The sequence below is a fragment of the Cornus florida genome, unplaced genomic scaffold (assembly GCF_030987335.1).
Source record: "Cornus florida cultivar Cherokee Brave unplaced genomic scaffold, ASM3098733v1 CherokeeBrave_3.0.0_Hap2_Chr11, whole genome shotgun sequence".
In the NCBI taxonomy this organism is placed as follows: domain Eukaryota; kingdom Viridiplantae; phylum Streptophyta; class Magnoliopsida; order Cornales; family Cornaceae; genus Cornus; species Cornus florida.
The window spans coordinates 19,199,915-19,226,252 of record NW_026775581.1 but is presented as its reverse complement, the minus strand read 5'-3'; the positions used below and the strand labels follow the sequence as shown (position 1 = coordinate 19,226,252).

The 26,338-nt window shown below is 36.4% G+C and overlaps 1 protein-coding gene across 1 annotated transcript; it reads left to right on the top strand.

Moving 5' to 3' along the window:
• The first annotated feature begins 5,162 nt into the window (after positions 1-5,162).
• On the top strand, positions 5,163-26,310 carry LOC132283096 (succinate dehydrogenase subunit 7B, mitochondrial). Its single transcript, XM_059784988.1, has 4 exons — positions 5,163-5,286; positions 5,440-5,508; positions 6,736-6,838; positions 26,045-26,310. Exons 1-4 carry the CDS (start codon positions 5,230-5,232, stop codon positions 26,119-26,121), a joined length of 306 nt encoding a protein of 101 aa, XP_059640971.1. The 5' UTR covers positions 5,163-5,229; the 3' UTR covers positions 26,122-26,310.
• Positions 26,311-26,338: the final 28 nt, after the last annotated feature.

The window sequence follows — 26,338 nt, the reverse complement described above, 5'->3', positions numbered from 1 at the left end:
TACCCTTATGGAGAATAGGATGTCCCTGACTTTCCTTTGCATCTCTAATGTGATCAACTACTTGTTTCCCATAAATCTTAATGTCACTCAAATGGGCTATGCTACGTCCACCAAGATTGTTACAAATCACCACCACATCTGTCCTAATAGGCCTGCCTTCCTATAAGGACTGCTACAATTTCGGTTGCCATTTAAAAACGGATTTCATTCTCCCATCACCTTGTGTAGTCCCCTCACAACCCTTTTGAGAACTAAGATCGTCACTCTTCTCTGTAACTCTTCATTTTTCCAAGACCCAAATGCATATTTCTACTCAATATAGAATACCCCATAATAGCTCTACATGTTACTGTATTCCCTTGGAGAATATACAAGTTACCCACCTTGATTCCTTGTAATACCACAAAAGAACCCATCACAACCCTCATAACTCCACCCTCTGTTACAACCTTGTAACCTTTGGAGTCTAACACACCTATTGAAATAAGGCTCTTTTTCAGATCTGGTACATGTCGCACACCTGACAATGTTTTTACCAACCCATCATGTGTCTTGATCTTGATTGTTCCAATTCCTAAAATTTTGAGGGCTTTTCCATCCGCCGTCAAAATAGAACCACATTGCACCTCTATATAGGAGGAGAAAAAATCCTTACTGGAACACATATGAACAGAACAACCTGAATCAAGAATCTAACTATCATTAAATGATATATCTAAACATGAAGTTACCATGAGAACATAATCATCATATTTCGAATCACTCGTAGCAGCTACCACAGAATCTGCCTCTTGAACCTTCTCTTTGCCATTCCCATTCTTTGTCTTCAATTTGGGACAATGCATAATGATGTGCCCTAACTTATGACAATAGTAACACTTCTTGTCTTTGTAATTCCTTGATTTTGGACCTAGAGTTTTTTTGAATTTGAGCCTCAATTTTCTATCCTCCCCCTTATAGCTAAGACCGTGGCCTCTCCATCTCTGTCAATCTCCGACACTTTCCTCCTATTCTCATGGGAGAGAAGTGTTGATTTGACCTCATCCAAGACTACAGTCTTCTTCTCATATAACATAGTAGTCACCAAGTGATTATACCTCGTGGGAAGAGAAGCTAAGAGAATTGAGACTTTTGTCTTCATCATCCAATTTTTACCTCCATGTTTAATAGTTCCGATAGAAGCCTATTAAAATTGTTGAGATGGTCTTGCATCGTAGAACCCTCCTTCATGCTGAAATGGTAGAACTCTTTCTTGAGATTGATCCAATTTGTAAGCGACTTTTCTAAATAGAGTTTTTCAAGCTTCTCCCAAATCTTCTTTGCTGATGTCTCTGTCATCACGTTATGCTTGATCTCCTTTGACAAACACAATTGGATCGAATTCCATAGAAAACTTCTCCCATTCCTCTTTCTTCGTTGGATCAATATTATCATCCAAGGTTTTTATCAAACCTTCCTTAACAAGAATGTCCTTCACCTCAACTTGCCACATCCTAAGTTGTTCTTTCCATTAAACTTCTCAACTTCATATCTTATAGATTTGGAAGCCATCCCAAAAGACCCTAGTTTGCAACCTAGGCTCTGATACCACTTGTTGGGCACAACAGAAGCTCTTGATACTAATCTGTTGTACAGAAATAGAAACCCAAACAAATATACACACAATGATGGCAAATCCTATAACAAGAAGATATGAATAAAGATGAAAAGAAACACACCACAAGACAAGATTTATACGTGGTTCACCCTCACAAATAGGATTACGTTCACAGGCGATATGATACATATCACTATATAGAAAAATATTACAAATTGAAGAACGTTTTGGTAATAATCACTCTTCTCACAATCAAACGTCACCCACCAAACAAAGAAAAGCTCACCAAACGCTCTTAAGAAAAATCTCCAATAATTATATGGTTTACACAAAGAAGAAAACCCACCCAAAAACAAACTTCAAATATCTCTCTTGAATATTGCATACAAAAGGATTTCTTCACACAAAAAACCAATCTTGAAGGATCACACGAGGTCACACATCTTTCACTGCGTCTCATGCCTAACTTATAGGGCAAAGTTGCCGCTTTTGGATAGCTGACTTATTGCTAGCATAAAGAAATTCATTCATTATCAATTTCTTCCCTTAAAGTTTGCTTATTACTTTATCAAGCCCTTAACTTGAGCATTAAGTCATCCACACAACCAAACAGTTGACTACCATAATTGTATCATTCAACCAATGAAATTCTACCAAAATTCAACCAATGAAATTCTGCCAAAATCCCAACATGCAGCTACTAGACACCAACCATGTTAAAATAACATAATTGTATCAGCTGTAAACTATTAGAACTACAGGAAAATTGGTTGGATAAAAGAGTGACAACATTTCATTTTTGTTGAAATTTTTTGCAGGTTTTCTTTCACAAAAGAAGAGCCTTTTTCTTTGAGACATGGTTCATATGCCAAAACTAGTTATATGCAATAAGGCAAGTGAGAGCAACAAAGGCACTTGCCCAACACCATGAGCATAATCTATTATTAAGTGGAGTGGAAAAGAAAGATTGGAAGGAAATGAAGATGAGGAGGGTGCAAATGACATTGTTGGAAATTATATCTTTGGGTGATTGTGGCAAATTTATTGAGTTTTTATTTTAGGCGTATATTTAGACTTTTGTTTAGGGATTTATTTTTTTGGTTCTCTTTTCATATTTGTAATTTTTTTCATGTATATAATGATAGTCACGATATCAAACTGAGTAAGTCAAGTTTACCAAATTACTTTTTGGTATCATAGCCTCAAACCTACTCCTCTCCTCTCTCTTTCATCGACTCTTTTCCTCTCTCTATCTCTATCTCATCATAGCCCATTCCCTCTTTCTTTCTTTTCATTACAGACTCTCTCTCTCTCTCTCTCTCTCTTCTTCAGGCCGATGTTGCGACAGTCCTAGGGGGAGCCAATCTCCTCTAGTTTCGACCCTGTAGGGGAATTCTCTTATAGTGTTTTTCATGCATAAGGCTCATAAGATGTTTGCAATTTTTGGGGGCTGCCGGGATATTCAACAGCGTTTTTGGATCGGCTTATCGTGTCTTCGGCTTCTTGGTTTGATCAAAATCAGGTTTATTCCTCTTTTATTTGAGATTATTGGTGATCTGTTGAATTGTTTTACTAGTAATAATAAAGAAACTCTCAATTCGGCGTAATACAAACTCGTTCAATGAGTTATTAGTGTACGGTTGAATGGCGGTAATTTTGTATTCTGGTCTCATTTCCTCGGCCTATATGTTGGTAGAAAAGACAAATCACAATGACTTTTGGGTATTGAAAAGAGGCAAGATTTCCAACATACTTGATTATTTTTAATATTATTATTTTGAAATCTCAGTCTTACTTTGTATCTCCAATAAGCTCATTTTATAATTTGTCCCTCTGGACTTTGTCCTAGGAAGGCAATGATGTTTCACCACCCTAGCGGTCACCATTATACATAATTAAAGAAGAAAAAAAATCCAATTCTAATTTTTTTTTTTTTTAAGAATTTGTTTGCTTGTTTTTTATTTTTTATTTTATTTTATGGAAAAAGATACAAGAATAAATAAACAACTTTAATAAATAAAATCATCAATAGGAAAAAACAAAAGGTCTAATAATAAAAATTCTATTAATGGGTCTTTGGTTTAGCGGTATCAGTCCCTTACTTCTCAAAGGGAGGTTAAGGGTTTAAGCCTCCATGGAAGCATGCGTGTGTGAGTACCAATTAGAATAAAAAAAATAAAAATTTTGTAAATAGTAAAATAAAAAATAAAAAAATTCAATAACATAACAATCATTTACAGCACATGCATCCATAAAATTATCACTGTGTCTTATTATTTTAAATTTCACAAAGATATACTCCATCCATCTGCACAGGAAGAAAATAAAAAAAAAGTTATAAAAAAATAAAATAAAACCACTCACTCTTTGATCGGAGAAAGTAAACTAAAATAGTCTTACAATTCAATGGTAATTTGGGAATAGTAAGAGTGCATGAGTCCGTAGTTATTTATTTATTTATTCTTTAGTAGAAATTTATTTATTGCCTTCACATAAATTGTATGTAAATTCATCAACTTTAATCAGCAATAATAACTTTGGGAAAGGTTTTTATTTATTTTTTTTTTAAGGAGGGAAATGGTGTAACGGTGAGATCCATTAAGCAATAATGGCTTTCAAAAAATTATAAAGTAATAAGACTAATATATGAACAATATCTATAAGACTATATATATCTATCTATCATCATATATTATAAAAGTGTAAGGGTCTTTTCTTATTTTTAAACATTTTTCATATTTTTAAAAATACAAAAAGAGTCATTAAAAAATTGATAAATGAGTTAATAAATATGTTATTATCTATTTGGTGCACTAAAATTTAAAAAGGCACCTCAAGTGAGTGGCCTTTTTAATTAGTTATTTTAATTTTATTTATAATTATTAGTATATTAATGAACTAATATATGAATTTTACCAATTTAGGTTTTCATTTCAATTATTGAATTTGAAAAAACACTCCCGCCTTTTCAATTGATTAATTAATTTTACATGTAATTATTAATACATAAATGAGCTAATAAATACATATTGTTATTAATTTAGTTCACTATCTAAAGTTTTCATCATTTTAGTTATTAAATTTGAAAAAGGGCTCTGGGTGACCTTTTTAATTTATTATTTTAATTTTATTTGTAGTTGTTAATATATAAATGAGTCAATAAATAATTTAATATTAATTTAGTACACTATATAATATTTTAATCTTAGTGAAATTTCATATTAATATAACTGTGATAGTTACTATTTAAAGAGAAAATATTTTGTAATTAAAGTAACTTTAGAAACAGTTTTTACAATGTTTCCAGCTTTGCAATTTTTGGTTAGTAAATGAATAATAGGTGAATAGAAATTCATAGAAAATAAATATCTTTTTTAAAAAACTATTTATAAAAAAATTACTTTAGTAGTATAAAAAATAAAAATTGCGTATCCTTTTAACATCGGTATAAATTTTTGCAATCAAACGGTTCAAACCAGATGAATCCGGAATATTTATTTATTTATTTATAAATAAAATAAAATGTATAAAAAAACGTAAAAGTTGCTTGTACTTATTATTAATTTATTAGTGGCTTGCCCTTCTACTTGAAACTGCAAAAGCATCATTTTACTCTCCCTGAACTCCCAACAATGGCATTCCTGCTGAACAAAACCACCATTCTATCTTACTGTCGGACCCAAACCCAGGTGTCATTCCTCTCTCTCTATATATATCTATATATCTTTACACGCATGGATTGATCCTCTATCTATTTTGGAGTTCTTGTTGTAATATTGTATGGCCATCACTCTCTTATGTCTGCTTTCTCTCTCTAAAAGTATATGCGTATTGAACTGCAGAAAGCAGGGGATTCGCTCTCTTTATCGCGTAGAGGCTTCCATATAGAACCAGGAGCTCGCGAGAAGGCTGTGAGTACTTGCCCTCTTTTATCTCTTTCATTAGGTTTTTTTTTTTTTTTTTTTTTTTTTTTTTTTTTTTTTTTTTTGCTCCTAATTAATTTTTGTGATCTGATTCATTTTGGATCATCAATATTTCTGTAAATTGTGTATGGTAGATTGTGAGATTTGGCTAAAATAGCTGGAGATCCAATGAAGCAAATAGATCAAAATATCTGGGTATAGACTATTAATAATAATGGAATGAATAGTGTCTTCTGAGCTCTTTCGAATGGTTAAACATAATTAATGGCTAGGACTAAGGTTAATATGAATCTTACTTAGTGTTGTTCTCTCTTTCCTCTTTATTATTATTATTATTATTATTGTTATTTATTTTGTTAATTTGCTAATGGTGATTGAATTTCTTTCTTCCCCAAGTTGGGTTTATCCAATTAGCAAATTAAGAAGGCCTTGATTTAAAAGAAAAATATTTATTATTTGGTCCTAATTTCTTCCACCCACCTTTTCTTCTCAAATTTACAGTCAAGCTAATAAAGAGTAAATTAAAAGAAACAGCTGGTTTTTATTAAATTTTTTGATATTTCTGTTATTTAATCAAATTTACAAATTTAAGACTAGCTTTTCATCTGCATAGTATATGGTGGGCTTACTTGATTGGCCTGTTTGTATTTTAACCCAGCTGTTGATTTGCTAAGTTTTCCCCCTTAAACCAAACATGTTGATATTGTTTTCAATTTGTAATCTCCCATGTTTCCTATTGTTGTTTGGGCAAGTCTTGCTACGAGTTCCCCACATATTAGTTAAAATGCAAGATATTTTTTTATTTCAACAGATACCATGTTTCAACTCGAACTTGAATCCTGCGCCTCTTACTTATGGGGGTGCGAGATACCACTCTAGCTAGATAGCTGGTGGTACACAACATGCATCACCTTTTACCATTGGCTGGCACTTGTGAGGAGCTGACTTTTATTCACATGTGAGTTGAAACTTAATAAGATTTTTCTGTCTGAGAGCTCGTAAAGAATTGCTCCTTAGTAGATTTCATTCATCATTCTGTTACTATTATGGAGATCAATTCAACTTTTGATGACAATTTTCTACTATGTATCAACATGTATTGATGAATAGTTCAGATCATTGCATGTTAATGACAGCTCCAACAGCTTAAAACCATGAGCATTGGTGCATTTTATAGTAACTTCTCTATTCTTATATTAAGCTCGTCATTTTCAGCTCTTGGCAGAGGACCCGGCACTAAAGCGGTTCAAATCACATAAAAGGAGTGTATGGCGACTTAAAAGAGTTGGGGATGTTCTAACGATTGTTGTTGTTGCTGGTATACTAATCTCTTCTCCATAAGTTGAATATATAAGAAATTTAAAATACTAACCAAGTGGATCCTAGAAATTGATACTCATAAACTACACTATCAAAACATTATATGCTTTGTTAACCCTAATAAATAACATTTTTTTTTCCTTTGATAGTGGGTAGAAGAAGATCCATTACCATTCTCTCTCCTTTTTTTTTTTTTTGAAACCGCTATTGAGCTTCACTATTTGCGCCTGATAGGTTAAGGATTGAAATCAATCTTACTAAATGTAGGTGGAAACTACTGAAATACCAATGGGCTAGTGGCCTAACGGTACCAGACCCCTACTTTCCAAAGGGAGGTAAGGGGTTCGAACTTCGGTGGAGGCATGTTTGTGTGAGTACCAACTAGGAAAAAAAAAATAACACTCTTCCCAAATGAAAATTGTCATGAAAGGAGAGGGAAAAAAGTATGGACAAAGAAAGATTAAAAGGACCAATTTTAACATCAGAATTTCTGTCCTTTTCCGTTATCTACGATAAGGCATAGAATCCTTAAAGCCTCGGTGGGGGGAAAAATCCTCTCTAGTAAAGTCTTGACATGTAGGCAAAGATGTTCTCCAATCATGAAGTGACATGCGTTTGATTGTGGGCCTGGACCCAAAGAAACAAGCCCAGAGCTGAAGACTGGGCCGAACTCAGCACTCAAGCCCAACCTCGGTTCAGCCGTCCGGCCCCCCCAAGAGAAGCCCAGTTCAATCCAAAGAAAAAGGAAATAGGCCCAAGCTTGTACTCCAAGAAATAGAACTTGATTAGGGATATGTAGGTATAAAAGGAAGGGACCTCTACCATAAAGAGGCATCTGCAACTACAAATTCCCTTTGCAGAATTGTTGAAAAAATAGCAGTAAGCCCAACGTGTTAAAGCCCTTATTTTTTTTTGATAAATAAAGAGTATATTAGAGCGTTCAAAAGGGGAACGCATCCCAAAAGTGCTAGAACTCAGGTTGCTCAAGTTTGGCTTGTTTATGCCGGTAAACAAGTGCAATGCAGCCCAATTCAGAGAATGTATAACATTTAGGCGTCTGAACATTGTCAGTTGTCATGGCTTTAATAAATACATCAATATATCTCTTCTAGATCTCATAAAATGCCGAGCCACTTTTTTGGAGCTTTGACTTTAGACCATGACACGATTCTACTTGAACACTTCTTAGGTTTGCAAGTGAGGGTGGTTCTAAATGAGATTAATTGAGCTTTAACATATTTGTTATTCGAATTTTGTGATTTGCGATATAAACATCTATCTTCGTCAAAAAGGGGTTTTAGCATCGTTCATAATAGATTGGGCAGGCATTCAAAGCGAAACTTGATATCGTAATGATAAAAACTTCCAAAAGCACAACCCATTGTTAATTAGATGAAGAAAATCATGAAAGCCCATCAAATAAGGGGGGTGAGAGAGGGTGGCGGAATGAAAGGGCTTGTAGGAAATGAGAGTGAAAAAGTACCAAGTGATCTACATATATAAAGGGTAAAAGAGTCTTTTAGTGTACGAAATATTTTGTTTTTAATCTTATAATTTGAAGGGCATGAATGACTTTTCACGTGAATTTAACATTCGTGAGCTGTTTAACGTCAATAAGGGGTGTCATTGTAATAAAGGCCTATTTTTGACCACCGTGTGTAATAAACATAAACCTTAGGGGGCGTGAGTGTAATTTACCCTTCAAACTTTCATGCTGTTGCACCAGTGAAGTTCGTTATGAACCTTCCAATTTCTTGACAGAAGTCCTAGTTTACTTTCAAGATTCTGTTTAACCTTTGGTAACCCCTTTTCCCCACCCAAAAAATATAAATAAATAAATTAATAATGATAATAAACATACTCCAAAAGCTTGTTAAGGGCTTTAGCCCAAGTGGTATCCGGTTGATGGTTGAAGTCCCCAGGGTGCCTGTGTTGACTTACCTAGCTGACTTGTTTTTTCCATTTTAGTATTATTATTGTTATTTTTTTGTTGGGGCAGTTGGAGTTTGGCATGCATAGCTAAATAATTATTAGTTACTTTTGTTTGGTGATGTATATGTTGATGCTGAATTAAGGTTGATTGAGACCAACTGTAAGGGTTGGGAGCTTGCCCCTTGACCCAAAAGCTTAAGCTGTTGGGGATCTTTGATTTCCTTTTTAACTTCAGAAATTTCACATTGTAAATCCTGAAGAGTCAGAGGACCAGTTTTGCCTGTTTTATTATCTTGGCGAGATAAAACATGTTGAAACTCATAAGTTTCCTGACTATCAACTCGATTGGTTTTCCTTTAGGAGAAGTATTCCTTATTATTTCTATGTATTGGGGTATAGCCTGTTGCCTTTTGCCAGGATTATCAATTTGATCAAGAATTTCAAGAATTGTATTTTCTTCTTTGGACAGTACATTGATATGTAAACCATTGGTTTCTAAGATTGCCTCGTAATAATCCAATTTGGATTTGTAAGGGGTGCAATCGCTGTCAGATCCCGAGTGAGAGTTGGATGTAGATGAAGATCAAGAATACGAAGAGTTATCAGGTGAATCGTCCTTCTCGGATTTTTCACGAGGAGATTTGTCATCCAAAAGAAGAAAGATTTTTGAAATCTTGTGCTCTAACTCATCACTGACATCAAGTTCATTTATCTTATCCTTGGCTTTACATTTATTCTTGTAAGGACCCACTTTTTCACATTTGAAACGGACGGAGCCTCTCGTTTCTTCTTGGTGGAGGATTTCCACTTTTTGAAGGTAGTAGGTTTATCATTAGAAGGCTTGGGCTTAGATTTGCCGGACTTCTTCTTTCGATGAGAAGTCCTGACTCCTGAATGATTTTCTGGTTTTGTAGGAAAAAGAAATATTAGGAGTAGCAAGGGTATCATAACCAAATTGATAGCAGAATTGTCCAAGTTCGGATTTTCCTGTTTTGCGTTCTTGTTGAGCTGGTGTGCGAGTTTAATATCTGTACATCGGACAAGACCTTCAACACAAACTTCAAAACATAAAGAAAAGACAAAATAAACAAAAAGATAGAATACTAGTACACATAATAACAATACAAAACAGTAGATTACAAATAGTAATAGTAACAATACAAAATGGTAAGTAGTGTTATGGGAGAAAGCTTACTTACAATATTCAGTAGAAAGCAACACTTAAAAACGCTCCATCTTACAAACACTCATACCATGTGAAAATAAAATCTTGATTTATGAAATATTAAAAACATTCCGAAATTTTTTCGATGCCATCAACTGAAGACTTGGCTTCTTTTAAATAGAGAGAAGGAACCCAGACTTCAAATTCAAATACAATACAATACATAACAAAAAGTAAAGTGCTTTATTAAAGCAGGAGACATCATTGATGGCCTTCACATGCCATGGGCCACGTGTCCTAGAGATTTGTGGAGTCGAGTGGGGCTATAATGGCACAGAAGTCAAAATTTTTACTGTTTGACTCCATAGCAGTCATCTCCTGAAAGGCAGATGCTTCAGACATAGCTTCTTCTTTATCAGATACGGAGTGATTCTATTGGTGTCAGAGTCTGGAAAGATTCTATTAAGGAATGAGATAGGTGAGATGAGGATGTAGAAGGTCTATGTTGGTTAATATGAGGGGTAATTCTACATTTCCTTCACCATCATCAATGATACTTTCCACTTGATTCCTTTGAGGTGGATCGGGTTCAGTAGCACTCTCAAGGATCCATGACTCAGGAGGGGTACTATCACTCCATTTGAGTGTTTTAGGGGTAGCAACAGTAGCTTTTTCAAGATTTGCTTGAAAAAGAACAGTAGCTTTATCATGATTGATAGCTTGCATCAATTGATGGTTCATGGTGGTCATGGTCCAGTTGTAGATACGGTAACTGAGATTAATATTGTGGGCATTTTGTTTCATACGATATCTCTGAGTCTGGATATTAAGAGTCAGAACATCCAAAATAGGTGGGTCAGATAAAGAAACAGAATAATTAGGGTAGCAGTTAAAATAAACTGGCCCTTGACAGAGACTGGTTTCTACCATTCCTATATGGGAATCTTCAAATTCCAGATGGCGACAATCTCTAAGATTGACTAAGTGGGATGTCTTTAACCCATCAGTAGTCCTTGGTTTAAGTCCTACTTGGACTAACCTGAGATGGATATACTTCTTTCAAATTATCTAAAGCAGATTTGTTTAATAATTGAAAAGTCTGATTGGCATTAGTAACAGCCAAATCCTGTTCAACAGTCTTAATAGAATATGTCTGTTCTAGTTCAAACTCTTGAAAATACAATTCACTAACTTTAGCTTTGGGTATTTTCCAATTAGCCATGATTTTCTCCATATCATCCACATTAATTTCACTGATACTTGTGATATGAGAGCTAGATTTATGCGAGCTAGAACTTTTACAAAACATTGATTTCAAGAGTTTATCCATTAGATGAATTTCTTGGAATACAGTCAACAAAACCCAGACAACGCCTGAACGTGTTTTCAATGGCTTAATGGCAACAAAAGAGTATAAATGTGACTTAATGATAACAAGAAATACACTTAATAAATTGACAATTGAAATAAATGGAACTAAATTGCCTAACCATCAACAAAAATGGCTCTGAAAAGCCGTTCAACCTATCTCATTCCTCAATAGAATCTTTCCAAACTCTAAGCCTTCTCTGCCCAATGTTAAGGAGGAACCTACTCCTAAATATCTGACTCATGATGTCTTTTGGCCAGTCATTCCAATCTCCAAAGATGAAATCCATCTCCCTCCCATTGAAATTATCAGAAATTATTTCCATGAGAGTTATCACTATCCCCCTATTGCAGCAGGAAATTCCCGTCCTTATTTTGAAGAAATTCTTAAAGCATCCGGCTCTGCCTGTTTTTATTATAATAATAACAATAATCCTTCAGCACCCATTCCATTTTCAGAAATGGAAAATTTCAAAATTATTTCCTGCAGAGAATGGGGTCTTAATCCTTCTCGTTCCAGAAGATTCCCTTATTCATCCCAGGTTTTTCCAGAGAATACAATTATTTTGATTATATAAAAGCCTGGAAATATGTTCTTCTTTTCTACCAGAATCCTAAATTTAAGCATTCCTGGTTTATATGGTTCTCAAAAGATAAATTCCATCAAGAAATTCCTTCTTGGTTTGCAGAATGGTGGGCTCAATTTGGTCCTTATCCAGGAATTCTTCCTGTTCCTCTTATGGTCTTACCCAAGCTTTTAATGCCTTTGATAGGCTACTCCGTGTAAGCTTGTGCCGGTAATGGGACTCCTTGCCTTGTTCGGCAAATGGCCTCTAAGTGGTGGTATAAATTTAATTTTGATTGTATCTATGTTTCTCAAATTGAGAAAATGATTGACATATATGTCAGAGCAGACCCTTTCACATCCACTCCTTAGCCATCTGCAATGGATAAATTATCCACAATAAAAAAGGAAATCAAAACTAAAATTCTTAGTACAAATTCAAAAATATCAAAAGACGAATTAAAGAAACAAATTATTGTTGAAATGGCATCTGCTTTATCTGACTCAGACTCCAAAAATCACTCTATATCTGATAAAGAAGAAACTATGTTTGAAGAATCTGCTTTTCAGGATAATGGAGAGGACTATTATGGAATCAAACTGTGGCACTTTTGACTTTTGTGCCATTATGGCCCCACTCGACTCCACAAATCTCTAGGACATGTGGCCCTTGGCATGTGAAGGCCATCAATGATGTCTCCTACTTTAGTAAAGCATTTTTTCTTTTTATTATGTATTGTATTGTATTTGAATTTAAAGTCCAGGTTCCTTTTCTTTATTTAAAGGAAGTCAAATCTTCAGTTGAAGGCATCGAAATTTTTTCAGAATGTTTTAAATATTTTTAGTGTTTGTAAGCTGGAGTGTCTTTAAGTGTTGATTTCTAGTTGTTGTACAGTATTGTATGAGTTGTCACGTTGTACAGTATTGTATGAGTTGTCACGTTGTACAGTAGTGTATGAGTTGTCACCTAAGAAGCACGGACACGGCGACATGGCAAATCCAAAAAAATTAGGACACGGACACGGCGAATAGTGTATATATATATATATCAGCATTAATAATTTTTTTTAAAAAAACACTGATATGTTTAGGTTGGAATATATATATATATATATCACTGATATGTTAATATATATATATCTCAGCATCTTTAGGACACGGACACGGCGAATTGTGGCATCTTTAGGTTAGTATATATATATATCAACATCTTTAGGGTAGTACAAAACAAAGAATAGAACATATCAGCATTAAAAATTAAAAAAAAAAAAAAAAATTTAACATATCAGCATTAAAAATAAAAAAAAAAAAATTCCAGAAAATTGTGTCCGAGATGTCTGAGCCGTGTCCGAAAATTAAAAAAAATAAAAAAATTCCAGACACGTTTTTTGCCGTGTCCGACACGTGTCGGACACGGATTCTTCGCCCATTTTGGAGTGTCTGTGCTTCCTAGGTTGTCACCTACACGTGTATAGTTAGTACTGTATGAGTTGTCACCTACCCTTCATTACTGTCGAAGGATTTATATATTTAAGACTTTTAAGTTACACCCTCTCTAACAGCTTAAGCTTTTGAAGTAGATGGTAGTTAACATGATATCAGAGCCAAATGTCTCCAGTTCAAACCTCACCGTCACCCTAATTAAAAAATTGAAAAACTCGTGTTGGACCAAAAGAAAGCCACACGTGAGGAGGCGTGCTGAAGGATTTACGTATTTAAGTTACACCCTCTCTAACAGCTTAAGCTTTTGGAGTAGATGGTAGTTAACAATTACGATATATAGAATTACCATGTATAGGGTTTATTTGTTCTCCACTCACCTACTCTGTAGGTTCCTATATAAACACCATTGTATTATTGTATTACTCACTCAATAAGATATACGTTTTCATATATTATCTTTCTCTCTCTCTTTCAACATGGTATCAGAGCGGAAATTGATCCCTCTTTAATTTTTTTTTCTTATTCATACTCCGATCTTGATTCCATCTCGGCTCTCTCTCACCAATCTCTTTTCGGCGATCTCTCCTCGGTGATCTCAGTTCTTGTCTCGGCAATCTCTCTAGGATCCTTCCTCGGTTTTCTCTCAACAATCTTTCCTCGGTGATCTCAGTTCTCGTCTCGGCTATCTCTCTCAAATCCCTCCTCGACTCTCTCCTCGATAATTTCTCTCGGGTTTATCTCGGCTAGATCTTGGTTCTCTTATCTTGGCTCCCTTTCGCTACTATTTCTCATTTGTTTGGCAACTCTTGTGATGAATACTAAGGAATCCTATCTAGTTGGGTCAAATCAGCCCTCCTCCACCGCTACTATCGTTATTTCAGGTAATACGTGTCTCCATGCTTCCTCTTCTACACCTTGGATCATTGATTTAGGGGCATCCGATCACATGACAGGTAACCCATCTCTTCTTTCTAATATTTCTCATGTTTTCTCACCATCGGTTGAAACTGTAGCGAATGGTGCCAAATCACCTGTTCATGGAATTGGTACCTTCCGCACTTTGGGTCTCACATTTTCATCAGTTTTATATGTCCATCAATTTTCATTCAATTTATTGTTAGTTTGCAAAATCATATCATATTTAAATTGCTCAGTTACTTTTTCTCATTCCCGTTGTGTCTTTCAGGATCTCAAGACGAAGAAGACGATTGGTGGGGGGTTTGAGAAGGATGGTCTTTTCTACTTCCAGCCAACTACTGCTCCGATAGCTTTACATTCCACCTCCTCTTTAGCTTACCAATGGCATTGCCGCCTTGGACATCCCTATTCAAATAGTCTTCGAGCCTTGGTCCCTTCTTTAGTTGATTTTGCTAAGTTTAATTGTACTACTTGCGAACTTAGTAAACATTGTCGGGCTACTTTTAAGTCTCGTTTTGATAATGAAAGTTTAAAATCTTTTGAGTTAGGACATTCGGATGTTTGGGGACCAGCTCGTACTACTTGTTTATTTGGTGCTCGTTATTTTGTGTCATTTATCGATGATTATTCACGTTTAACTTGGGTTTATATTCTTAAAGATAGATCTCAAATATTCTCTGTTTTTCAATCATTTTATGGTGAAATTCAAAATCAGTTTGATGCAAAATTACTTGTTCTTAGAACTGACAATGCCCTTGAATATAAACTTAATGTTTTTCAAAAGTTTTTTAAGTCGAGGGGCATTATCCATCAAACATCTTGTGTTGATACCCTTCAACAAAATGGAGTTGCTAAAAGGAAGAATGGCCCACTCCTAGCTATCGCTCGTGCCTTAATAATTCAAATGCATGTTCCAAAACATTTTTGGGCAGATGCAGTTTTGGTTGCTGCTTATCTTTTAAACCGCATGCCTTCTAGGGTCCTTCAAGAAAAATCATTCTTCCAAATGATGTTTTCTGACAAAACCCCTTTTTCCATTCCTCCAAAGGTGTTTGGGTGTGTCTGTTTTGTTCATAATCTAAACCCGGGACGAGACAAACTTGATCCTCGTGCTCACAAATGTATTTTCTTAGGTTATTCTCGCACTCAAAAGGGATATAAATGTTACACTCCAACTGTTTGTAAACAATTTGTGTGTGCAAATGTAACTTTCTTTGAGGATGTTCCTCATTATTCCCAGGAAGTTAGTCGTTTGGAGGACTCTATTCTTCAAGAGTCTGTTCTTCCAACTCCAGTTTTTGATTTTGACATCCCACGAGCTCTTCGTGTCTATGCTCGTCGCTGGAAAAGAGTAGTTAATCATGTTCCAACAACTGAAGTAATAAACAGCCTTGCCACTTCCACCAGTCGCTTCAACGCGTGGAGATTCTTACATCTCTCCGGACTCTGATCTTGATCAACCTACTGCTGTTCGGAAAGGTAAAAGGTCTTGTATCAATCACCCTATCTCCAATTCTGTATCGTATAATAAATTGTCCTCCTTTCAATCTTTTTCCTTGTCGTTATCCTCTATTGCTCTTCCTAAGTTCTACAGGGAGGCACTTTCTCATCCAAGGTGGAGGAAAGCTATAGAAGAAGAAATAAACGCTTTAAAATTGAATCATACTTGGGACCTTATTCCTAAGCCTGCTGATACTTAGGTTGTTGGTTGTCGTTGGGTTTTTACTGTTAAACAGAAGCCTGATGGTACTGTTGACCGTCTCAAAGCTCGACTTGTTACTAAAGGCTACACTCAAACTTATGGCCTTGATTATACTGAGACGTTCTCTCCTGTGGCCAAACTGAATTATGTTCGTCGTGTGATAATCTCTCTTGCAGCTAATCTAGATTGGCTATTTCATCAACTTGATGTTAAAAATGCCTTTCTGCTTGGTGACCTTACTGAGACAGTCTATATGACTTAACCACCTGGGTTTGAGTATAAGGAGTGTGTGTCATCTCAAGAAGTCTATCTATGGCTTCAGACAGTCCCCTTGTGCATGATTTGATAAGTTCAGTAAAGCTGTGGTAGCTCATTGTATGACTAGAAGCCAGGCTGACCACTCTCTTTTTTAAGAAAACGAAACGTGGTATTGTGATTCTTGTGGTGTATGTAGATGATATCGTTATCATCGGCAGTGACAAAGATGGGATACAAGTTCTAATCGATCACTTGAGTTCTAGCTTCCTTACTAAGGATTTGGGCAAACTTCGGTATTTTCTAGGAATTGAGATGGCTTGGTCGAAGCAAGCATTAGTCTTTCTCAGCGGAAGTATACTATTGATCTCTTACAGGATACTGGATATCTTGGTTTGAAACCTGTAGCTACACCCCTGGAGACTAATGTAAAATTTAAGGTGGATGATGGTGACCCACTTGATGATCCAGAGATGTATCGGAGACTTGTAGGTAAACTTATTTACCTCACAATCACTTGTCCACACATCTCTTGTGCAGCCAGTGTTGTGAGCCAGTTCATGACCATTCCTCGGGTACCTCACCTGGAGGCAGTTGTATGCATCTTGAAGTATCTCAAGGGTGCTCTGGGACGTGGTCTGCTTTATCGATCTTTTGGACATCTTCAAATTGAGGGATACACAGATGTAGATCGGGCCGGTTCTCCTTCTGATCGACGGTCCACCACGGGTTATTGCAATTTCATAGGAGGAAATCTAGTAACTTGGAGGAGTAAGAAACAGTCAGTTGTGGCTCGTTGTATCATGCCATGGTACACACTGCCCGTGAACTTACTTGATTGAAAACTTTTTTACAAGAATTTGGGATTTCAGTCCATTACCCAATTCCTCTCCATTGTGACAATCAGGCAGCTTATATTGCTAGCAATCCAGTCTACCATGAGAGGACTAAACACATTGAAGTAGATTGTCATTTTATTCGATCTAAAGTTAACTCGAATGAGATTGTTACACCTTTTGTTCCTTCTGGTAGACAGCTGGCAGACATCTTTACTAAGGCACTTCCCAAGAACTCTATTGATTTTATATGTAGCAAGCTGGGAGTTATTGACATTTACTCTCCACCTTGAGGGGGAGTGTTGTATAGTATTGTTTGAGTTGTCATGTTGTATAGTATTGTATGAGTTGTCACACGTGTACAATTAGTATTGTATGAGTTGTCACCTACCCCTCATTACCATATATAGAATAACCATGTATAGGATTTACTTGTTCTCCACTCACCTATTCCCGTAGCTTCTCCTATATAAACACCACTGTATTATTATATTACTCACTCAATAAGATATATGTTTTCATATATTCTCTCTCTCTCTCAACAAATTTTACTGAATATTGTACGTAAACTTTCTCCCGTAACATTACTTACCATTTTGTATTGTTACTATTTGTAATCTACAATTTTGTATTGTTATTATCTGTAATATACAATTTTGTATTGTTACTATTTGTAATCTACTGTTTTGTAATGTTATTATTTGTACTAGTATTCTGCCTTTTTGTTTATTTTGTCTTTTCTTTATGTTGTTTTGCTTAAGATTATTCGTTTCACTTCTGGAGGATGGATGGAACGTTCTAAGATGGACTAAGAGGGATGTATTTAACCCATAAGTAGTCATTGGTTTAAGTCCTACTTGGACTAACCCGAGATGGATATACTTATACTTATCTTTCAAGTTATCTAAAGTGGATTTGCTTAATAATTGAAAAGCCTGATTGGCATTAGTAACAGCTAAATCCTGTTAAACAGTCTTAATAGAATGTCTGTTTTAGTTCAAACTCTTGAAAATACAATTTACTAAGTTTAGCTATGGGTATTTTCCACTTAGTCATGATTTTCTCCATATTCACTGATATTTGTGATATGAGAGCTAGATTTATGCGCCCTAGGTCCTTCAGAAAACATTGATTTCAATAGTTTATCCATTAGATGAATTTCTTAGTATACAGTAAACATTTCAAGGTTTTGAAATGTTGAAATGTTCCATTTATTTCAATTGTCAGTTTATTAAGTGTATTTCTTGTTATCATTAAGTCACATTTATACCCTTTTGTTGCTATTAAGCCATTGAAAAGGCGTTTTCTGGGTTTTGTTGATTGTATACCAAGAAATTCATCTAATGGATAAACTCTTTGTTAGAATGTTTTATATATATATATATATATATATATATATATAGATGTTGGGTCATTATGTAATTACATATAGTTGGTAGGCCCTTGTGTTATTAACCTTGTATCCTTTATATAAGCCTACATAGGCTTATTAGGTTTTGTTATGATATATGAAATATGTCTGCTTGCTTTCTCTCTCTCATGATTTAGAACATGGTATCAGAGCAGTACGAAACAATGGGAACCTAAGATTGTAGTTGTGATTGCATCTGGGTTGTTCTTCTGCAAATCGAAATCAAGATCGAAGTCGATTTTGTTCTTCGCTGAAGGTTTGGCCGTCGTTCCATTTAGAGTCGGAGGTTTGAAGCTGTCGTTGTGTTCAGTGCTTCTTGTCTGTCGTTCTCAGATCTGAAGCCTTTCGTTTTGTTGGCCGAGGCTTCCTTGGTTGTCACAAGTTGCAGAGGTTCCATTATCGCGATCCATCTCCGCTCAGTTGTTAGATCGCTGCTTGTGTTGGGTTGCCGTCACCGCTGCAAGGGCTAGGGTGTGTACTGGCCTTGATTTTCCATTGCAAATCTCGGGTGTTGGAATTTCTTGTCTGTGGTAGAGGTCTGGTTCTCGCCGGCACTGATTGTGAAAGAGAACGGTGGTGTTTGGCTGCAGGGGTGAAGCTATTCCAGCCCTGGTTTATTAAACCTGGGATAGCTATTCCAACCCTAGTTTACTAAACCTGGGATAGCCCAGATCCGGCCCGTTTGACCAAATCCATTCCGTTTGACCAGATCCGGCCCGTTTGACCAGATCCGGCCCGTTTGACAGGTTCGGCTAGAATACAGATTCTGCATTTTTTTTCTTCTTCTTTGTTTTTGTTGAGTTCACCATGGCATCCAGTTCAGATTTGCTTTCTTCCACATCCAATCTTCATTCTCCCATGACTTCAGTTAAACTCAATGGGAAGAATTACATACTGTGGGCTAAATCTGTTGCAATTTTTCTCAAAGGTAGAGGTCTTGGTACTCATCTAACTAAAGGTAAACTCAAGGCCACTGATGCTTCTTTTGATACATGAGAAAAAGAAGATGCTCAGATCATCTTTGTGATGTTAAACAGTATTGAACCCCAAATCAGTTCAACCTTACTTTATTTGGACACTGCCAAGGAGATATGGGACAAATTGTAGCAATTGTATTCTGGGATAAGTAATATCAGTCGTGTTTATGAGCTCTGTAAGTAGTACTTCAGTCTTAAACAAGGTAATCACAATATAGAAGAGTATTATTCCAAAGTTATGGGAGTCTGTGAGGAGCTGAATATGTGTCAGCCCATTACCGCTGATGTTCGTAGTATGCAACAACAACGTTAGGACTTTAATGTTGTCCGTTTTCTTACTGGTTTATCATCAGTCTATGAGTCTTTTCGTGCATAGATTATGGGCAGTCCCACACTTCCATCTCTTGCTTAAGTGTTTTCTCAACTTCAGCGTGCTACACTTGCTAGTGATACCTCAACTTTGAATACTGGGCAGAGTGGTGAGCATTCAGCATTGGTAGTTTGAAAGGGTGACCATAGTGGTTACTGTGGGGGACGCTCCACACGCGGTGGTCGTGATTCACGGGGAGGACGTGGTTGTGGCATGGAATCACGAAAATGCACTCATTGTGGCCTTTCTAATCGTACTGTGAATTTTTGTTGAGGCCTTCATGGCAAACCATCTAGTTATGCAAATCAAGTTACCTCCTCTCTGAATGATGTTACTTCTGGATCTCATAATGTAGCTGAATCAGATACAGTCCTTGTTCCACGTGATGAGTATACTCAGTTTTTGTCTTATAAGCAAGCATTTAATTCATCTTCCACGACTACCTTTGCCCAGTCAGGTACTGCACACACGTCTATTGTCTTCCACTTGCAGTCCTTGGATCATAGATACTAGAGCATCCGGTCATATGACTGGATGTTCTTCTCTTCTATTTGATTTTAATTCTGTACCTTCCTCTCAAAGTGTCACTCTTGCTAATGGTTCGTCCACTACGGTTTCAGGTTTGGGGTCAACTCAACTTAGTGATTCTTTGTCTCTTTCGTCTGTTTTATATGTTCCTCAGTTTTCCTTTAATTTAATGTCTATCAGTAAGCTTACTAAATCTCTTCCGGTGCTCTGTTACATTTTATCCTACTTCTTGTGTGTTTCAGGATCTCAAGACGAAGAAGATGATTGGTACGGGACATGAAACTGGTAGCTTATATTACTTTGATTTGGAACCTTATCATGAGGCTCTTCAGTCTTCTCTCTCTCCATTCTAGTGGCACTGTCGTCTTGGTCACCCGTCACTTCAAGTTTTGAAGCGTCAAGTTCCTAGTCTTAGTCATTTGAAATTCTTGTCATGTGAAGTTTGTCAACTTAGTAAGCACCATTGTGTGTCTTTCAAGTTTAGGTTTAATAATCGTGTCTCTAGTCCTTTTCATTTGGTTCATTCAGATGTATGGGGTCCAATAAAACATTTTTCAATCAATAAATTTCATTATTTTGTGACATTTGTGGATGACTATTCTTGCCTGACTTGGTTGTTTCTAATGAAAGATTGTTTCGAGTTATTTTTCATTTTTCAAAAATTTCGAAAAAAAATCAAAACTCAGTTTGGATGCCCAATTCGTATTCTACGTTATGATAATGCTAAGGAATATTCTTTAACCCCCTTTGATACATATTTAAGTGAAAGGAATTATTCATCAAAATTCATGTGTTTATACTCCTCAACAAAATGGAGTCGCAGAACGTAAGAATCGACACCTTTTAGAGGTAACCCATACTCTTTTGTTTCATATGCGTCTGCCTAAACGGTTTTGGGGTGATGCTGTTCTTACTGCCTGTCATCTTATTAACTGTATCCCATCATCTGTATTGGATGGCAAATCTCCATATTCTATTTTATTTCCTGATTCTCCCTTGTTTTCTCTTACTCCTAGAGTTTTTGGCTGTGTATGTTATGTCCACAATCTTGGTCCTGGTTTTGATAAACTAGACCCCCGTGCCACAAAGTGTGTATTTCTTGGCTACTCTCGTTCTCATAAAGGTTATCGCTGCTATAGTCGTGTTTCTCAATGGTACTTTATTAGTGCGGATGTAACCTTTTGTGAGTCCATCCCATATTTTTCAAATCCTGATTCACTTCTTGATATCACTCCTGAGTCGCCTCTTCCTACGGTTTCTCTTCCCTCACTGTCTCTTCAACCTAGATATCCTTCGCCTGCCCCGTTACAGGTATATACTCGAAGACCAAAGCCATCTGCTGTCGTGCCACCTCTATCGTCTTCAGAGTCTTTGGATCCAACACAATCCACTGTGTCTGATTCCTTGCCTATTGCACTTCGTAAAGGTATTCGCTTGTGTGTCACTAATCATCCCATTGCTCATTATGTCTCTTATAATTCCTTATCGCCATCCTTCTCATGTTTTTCCTCTCAGTTGTCTACTACATTTGTTCCTAAGACTGTGCAGGATGCTTTGTCTGATTCGGGTTGGAGGAAAGCAATACAAGATGAAATGGTTTGCATCAGAATGGCACGTGGAATCTTGTTCCATTACCTCCAAGTGCCAAACCTGTTGGTTGTCGCTGGGTATATACTGTGAAGTATCTTCCAGATGGGTCTGTTGCGCGTTTAAAAGCACGTCTTGTTGCCAAAGGTATACCCAGACTTATGGTATTGACTATGATGAGATGTTTGCCCCTCATCTATTCGTGTTTTGATTTCTCTTGCTGCTAATAGACATTGGCCTCTGTTTCAGTTAGACGTTAAAAATGCCTTTTTGCATGGTGACTTAGCAGAAGAGGTTTATATTGAGCAACCACCTGGGTTTGTTGCTCGGGGGGGAGTATCTTCACACTGTTTGTCGCCTTAAAAAGGCCCTGTATGGATTGAAACAATTTCCACGTGCTTGGTTTGGAAATTTCTTTGAGGCGGCATTAAAATTTGGTCTTAACAGATGTCAGACCGACCATTCGGTATTTCACCAGCGCACTAAAGCTGGCTTCATATTTCTTGTGGTGTATGTTGATGATATTGTGATCACAGGTGATGATTCTGAAGGCATTGTTAAGTTGAAGTTGTTTCTGCAATATCGATTCCATACTCAAGACTTGGGTAAACTTAGGTATTTCTTGGGTATTGAAGTTGCTATATCTAAGGAGGGTATATGTTTATCCCAACGAAAATATGTGTTAGACTTATTAGAAGAAACAGGTGTGTTGGGTGGTCGTCCGGTTGATGCTCTTATGGATTCAAATATAAAACTTGGGTCTGATGAAGTTAATCTATTTAATGACCTAGTCAGATTTCGTCGTCTTGTTGGGAAATTAATTTATCTCACTATTACTCGACCTGATATTTCATATGCAGTTAGTGTTGTAAGTCAGTTCATGGGAGCCCCTAGGATGCCACATTGGATTGTTGTTCTTCGGATTATCTGATATCTTAAGCAAGCTCCAGGTTTTGGGTTACTATATAAATCAAATGGTTATCTTAGGGTGGAAGGTTTTACAGATGCCGACTGGGCTGGTTCTCCTTCAGATTGGAGATCTATTACAGGCTACTGTACATTTGTAGGAGGAAATCTTGTTACATGGCGAAGTAAAAAGCAAACGGTGGTAGCTTGGTCTAGTGCTGAAGCTGAGTATAGGGCAATGGCTCATACCACTAGTGAGTTGACATGGATACAACATTTTCTAAAAGAACTTGGGTTGACAGTTGAAACTCCTACTCCATTGTTCTGTGATAATCAAGCAGCAGTTCACATTGCATCAAATCCTGTGTTTCATGAGAAGACCAAACATATTGAAGTTGATTGTCACTTCATTCGAGAAAAAATATTACGTGGGAGCATCTCTACTCCATTCGTGAAGTCTGAAGATCAATTAGCTGATATGTTTACCAAGGCATTGGGCCATAACCGGTTAAGAACTATCTGTTCCAAGTTGGGATTATTTAATATATATTCTCCAGTTTGAGGGGGAGTGTTAGAATGTTTATATATATATAGATGTTGGGTCATTATGTAATTACATATAGTTGGTAGGCCCTTGTGTTATTAAGTTAACCTTGTATCCTTTATATAAGCCTACATAGGCTTATTAGGTTTTGTTATGATATATGAAATATGTCTGCTCTCTCTCTCTCTCTCTCTCTCTCTCTCTCTCTCATGATTTAGGACACTCTTGAAATCAATGTTTTGTAAAAGATCTAGCTCGCATAAATCTAGCTCCCATATCACAAATATCAGTGAAATTAATGTGGAAAAAAAAGGAGAAAATCATGGCTAATTGGAAAATACCCAAAGCCAAATTTAGTAAATTGTATTTTCAGAACAGACATATTATATTAAGACTGTTAAACAGGATTTAGCTGTTACTAATGCCCATCAGACTTTTCAATTATTAAGCAAATCTGCTTTAGATAATTTGAAAGATAAGTACAAGTATATCCATCTCGGTTTAGTCCAAGTAGGACTTAAACCAATGACTACTGATGGGTTAAATACATCCCTCTTAGTCAATCTTTAGAGATTGTCGCCATCTGGAATTTGAAGATTCCCTTCTAGGCATGGTAGAAACCAGTCTCTGTCAAGGGCCAGTTTATTTTAACTGCTACCCTAATTATTCTGTTTCTTTATCCGACCCACATATTTTGGATGTTCTGACTCTTAATATTGAGACTCAGAGATATCGTATGAAACAAAATGCCCACAATATTAATCTCAGTTACTGTATCTACTATTGGGCCACGACCACCATGAACCCTCAATTTATACAAGCTATCAACCCTGATAGAGCTACTGTCGTTTTTCAAGCAAGTCTTGAAAAAGCTACTGCTGCTACCCCTAAAACACTCAAATGGAGTGATATTACCCCTCCTGAATCATGGATCCTTGAGAGTGCTACTCAACCCGATCAACCTCAAAGGAATCAAATGGAAATTATCATTGATGATGCTGAAGGAAATGTAGAAATTTGATTTACCCCTCATATTAACCAACACAGACCTTCTTCATCCTCATCTCGTCTATCTCATTCCTCAATAGAATCTTTCCAGATTGCTCAAAATTCTTTCCCGACCACTAGAAATTCATTTAGTTCCAGATCTCTTAGACAACCTAATCCTCAATCCACAGAGAGAGATAGAGCTACTCTCTGTTTTCAAGCAAATCTTGAAAAAGCTACTGTCGCCACCCCTGAAACACTCAAATGGAGTGATAGTACCCCTCCTGAATCATGGATCCTTGAGAGTGCTACTCAGCCCGATTCACCTCAAAGGAATCACGTGGAAAGTATCATATTGATGATGGTGAAGGAAATAACAAATCCTCTGTACTATCAACAAATTCCAAGATAGCATTGAACCATCTCGTTCTCTTCCTGGAAGTAGTAAAAGTTTTTATGGGAAAATGCCATCATTACAGACATAGGCGGATGGTGATTTATACCAAATTTGTAATTTACTACCATCTGCTGTATGGAGACATTTTTTCTTTTCCTTTGCCAGATTCCTGCCGAGGGAAAAACTAAGAGTCAGAACATCCAAAATATGTGGGTAACCATCTCGTTCACTTCCTGGCAAGTAGTAAGAGTTTAATTACAAATTATGGTATCAGAGAGAGAGAGAGAGACATCTTGTTTTTTCCATTCTAGTATTGTTATTGTTATTTTTGTTGGGGCAGTTGGAGTTTGGCATGCATAGCTAAATAATTATTAGTTACTTTTGTTTGTGGTGTAAATGTTGATGCTGAATTAAGGTTGTTTAACCTTCTTATTTATTTTTGTCCATTTTGACCTTGTAACATAAACTGGAACCAAGTAAAAAAAATGCTGCGTGGCTTTGATGCAGAACATTCACCATGTTATGAGTTACCTGATTGTAATTTGTGATTAGAGAGCATCTTGAATTTAGTATATAGTGATCTTGGCTGTAACAGGGCCATTGATTTTGATCTTTCTTGTGATTGCTCAAGTAATTATTTGTCTTAAAGCATGTGGCATTATGCTTTTGTGTAGTGAACAAAAGTCGCTACAAACCCGTGTTCTATTTTTAGCATCATCTATTCATCTGTTGTGTGGGATAAGTGATAACCACCAAGCGCTCCTCTGACCTCTGAGAGGAGGTTGGGGTTCAGCTCCTAGTTGGGACAATGTGGGTGGGTGGGTGTCTTACTTACCAAAAAGGGAGAAAAAAGATAATGAAAAAGAAAAATAGAAACATCTGTTTTGTCACCCTGTAGTGGGACAACCCAAAGACTGTTCCCAGCCAATGAAACTACTATTAACAAGAAGAGTGACCGACAACGAACATCGAGATCTTACTTGTGCTGTTTAGGGTGGTTGCATATAAATTCACCTTTCCACTCTATCTAGTGCCGTGTAATCTATTACTACCATCTCTGTCACACTATCCAATATCCATATGTTTGGGGCCTTGCCCTTGTGGTTTCTTGAAGTTGAACTTTATCGCTCGTACCTGTGGGATTTGATAATAAGTTCTATGTTCTTCTTTGGTTAAGGGACTAACTTATGATTGCAGGTTGATACATTTGCTTAAAATGACTAAGAAAATATGTTTGTAACCTACGTGATAGGACTTCCAGACTTGCTTTACTAAACTGCTCTTTTGTTCACTGCCATTGCTATTATTTTCAGGTTGTTGCTACGAGATTTATGTCAAAGCAGTAATGCGAGAAGAAGCTCGGAAGCAGACAAGCGGAAGCGCACAGTGAAGTGTGTTTCTGTGGCATTTCTTCTTATTCTGACGGTAGCATCATTAGGCCTTTTATGATTTTGTTATCTCCCTGTGAAATAATCAGGAAAAACTTCTTAAACTCAACTGCTTAAACCCCAAAATACTCTCTCTCGACCTCGGATAGATTTTAATCTTCAATAAAATCTGTTATATTAATGCTGTACAACGATTTTGATGAATTTGATATCCCCACT

What these genes read in the sequence shown, in the direction of transcription:
- LOC132283096 (XM_059784988.1), top strand. Translation starts at nt 5,230, where the DNA reads ATGGCATTCCTGCTGAACAAAACCACCATTCTATCTTACTGTCGGACC. An exon ending in CAGGAGCTCGCGAGAAGGCT is followed by an intron (nt 5,509 to 6,735) that starts GTGAGTACTTGC and finishes CGTCATTTTCAG; the next exon opens with CTCTTGGCAGAGGACCCGGC. An exon ending in AACGATTGTTGTTGTTGCTG is followed by an intron (nt 6,839 to 26,044) that starts GTATACTAATCT and finishes TATTATTTTCAG; the next exon opens with GTTGTTGCTACGAGATTTAT.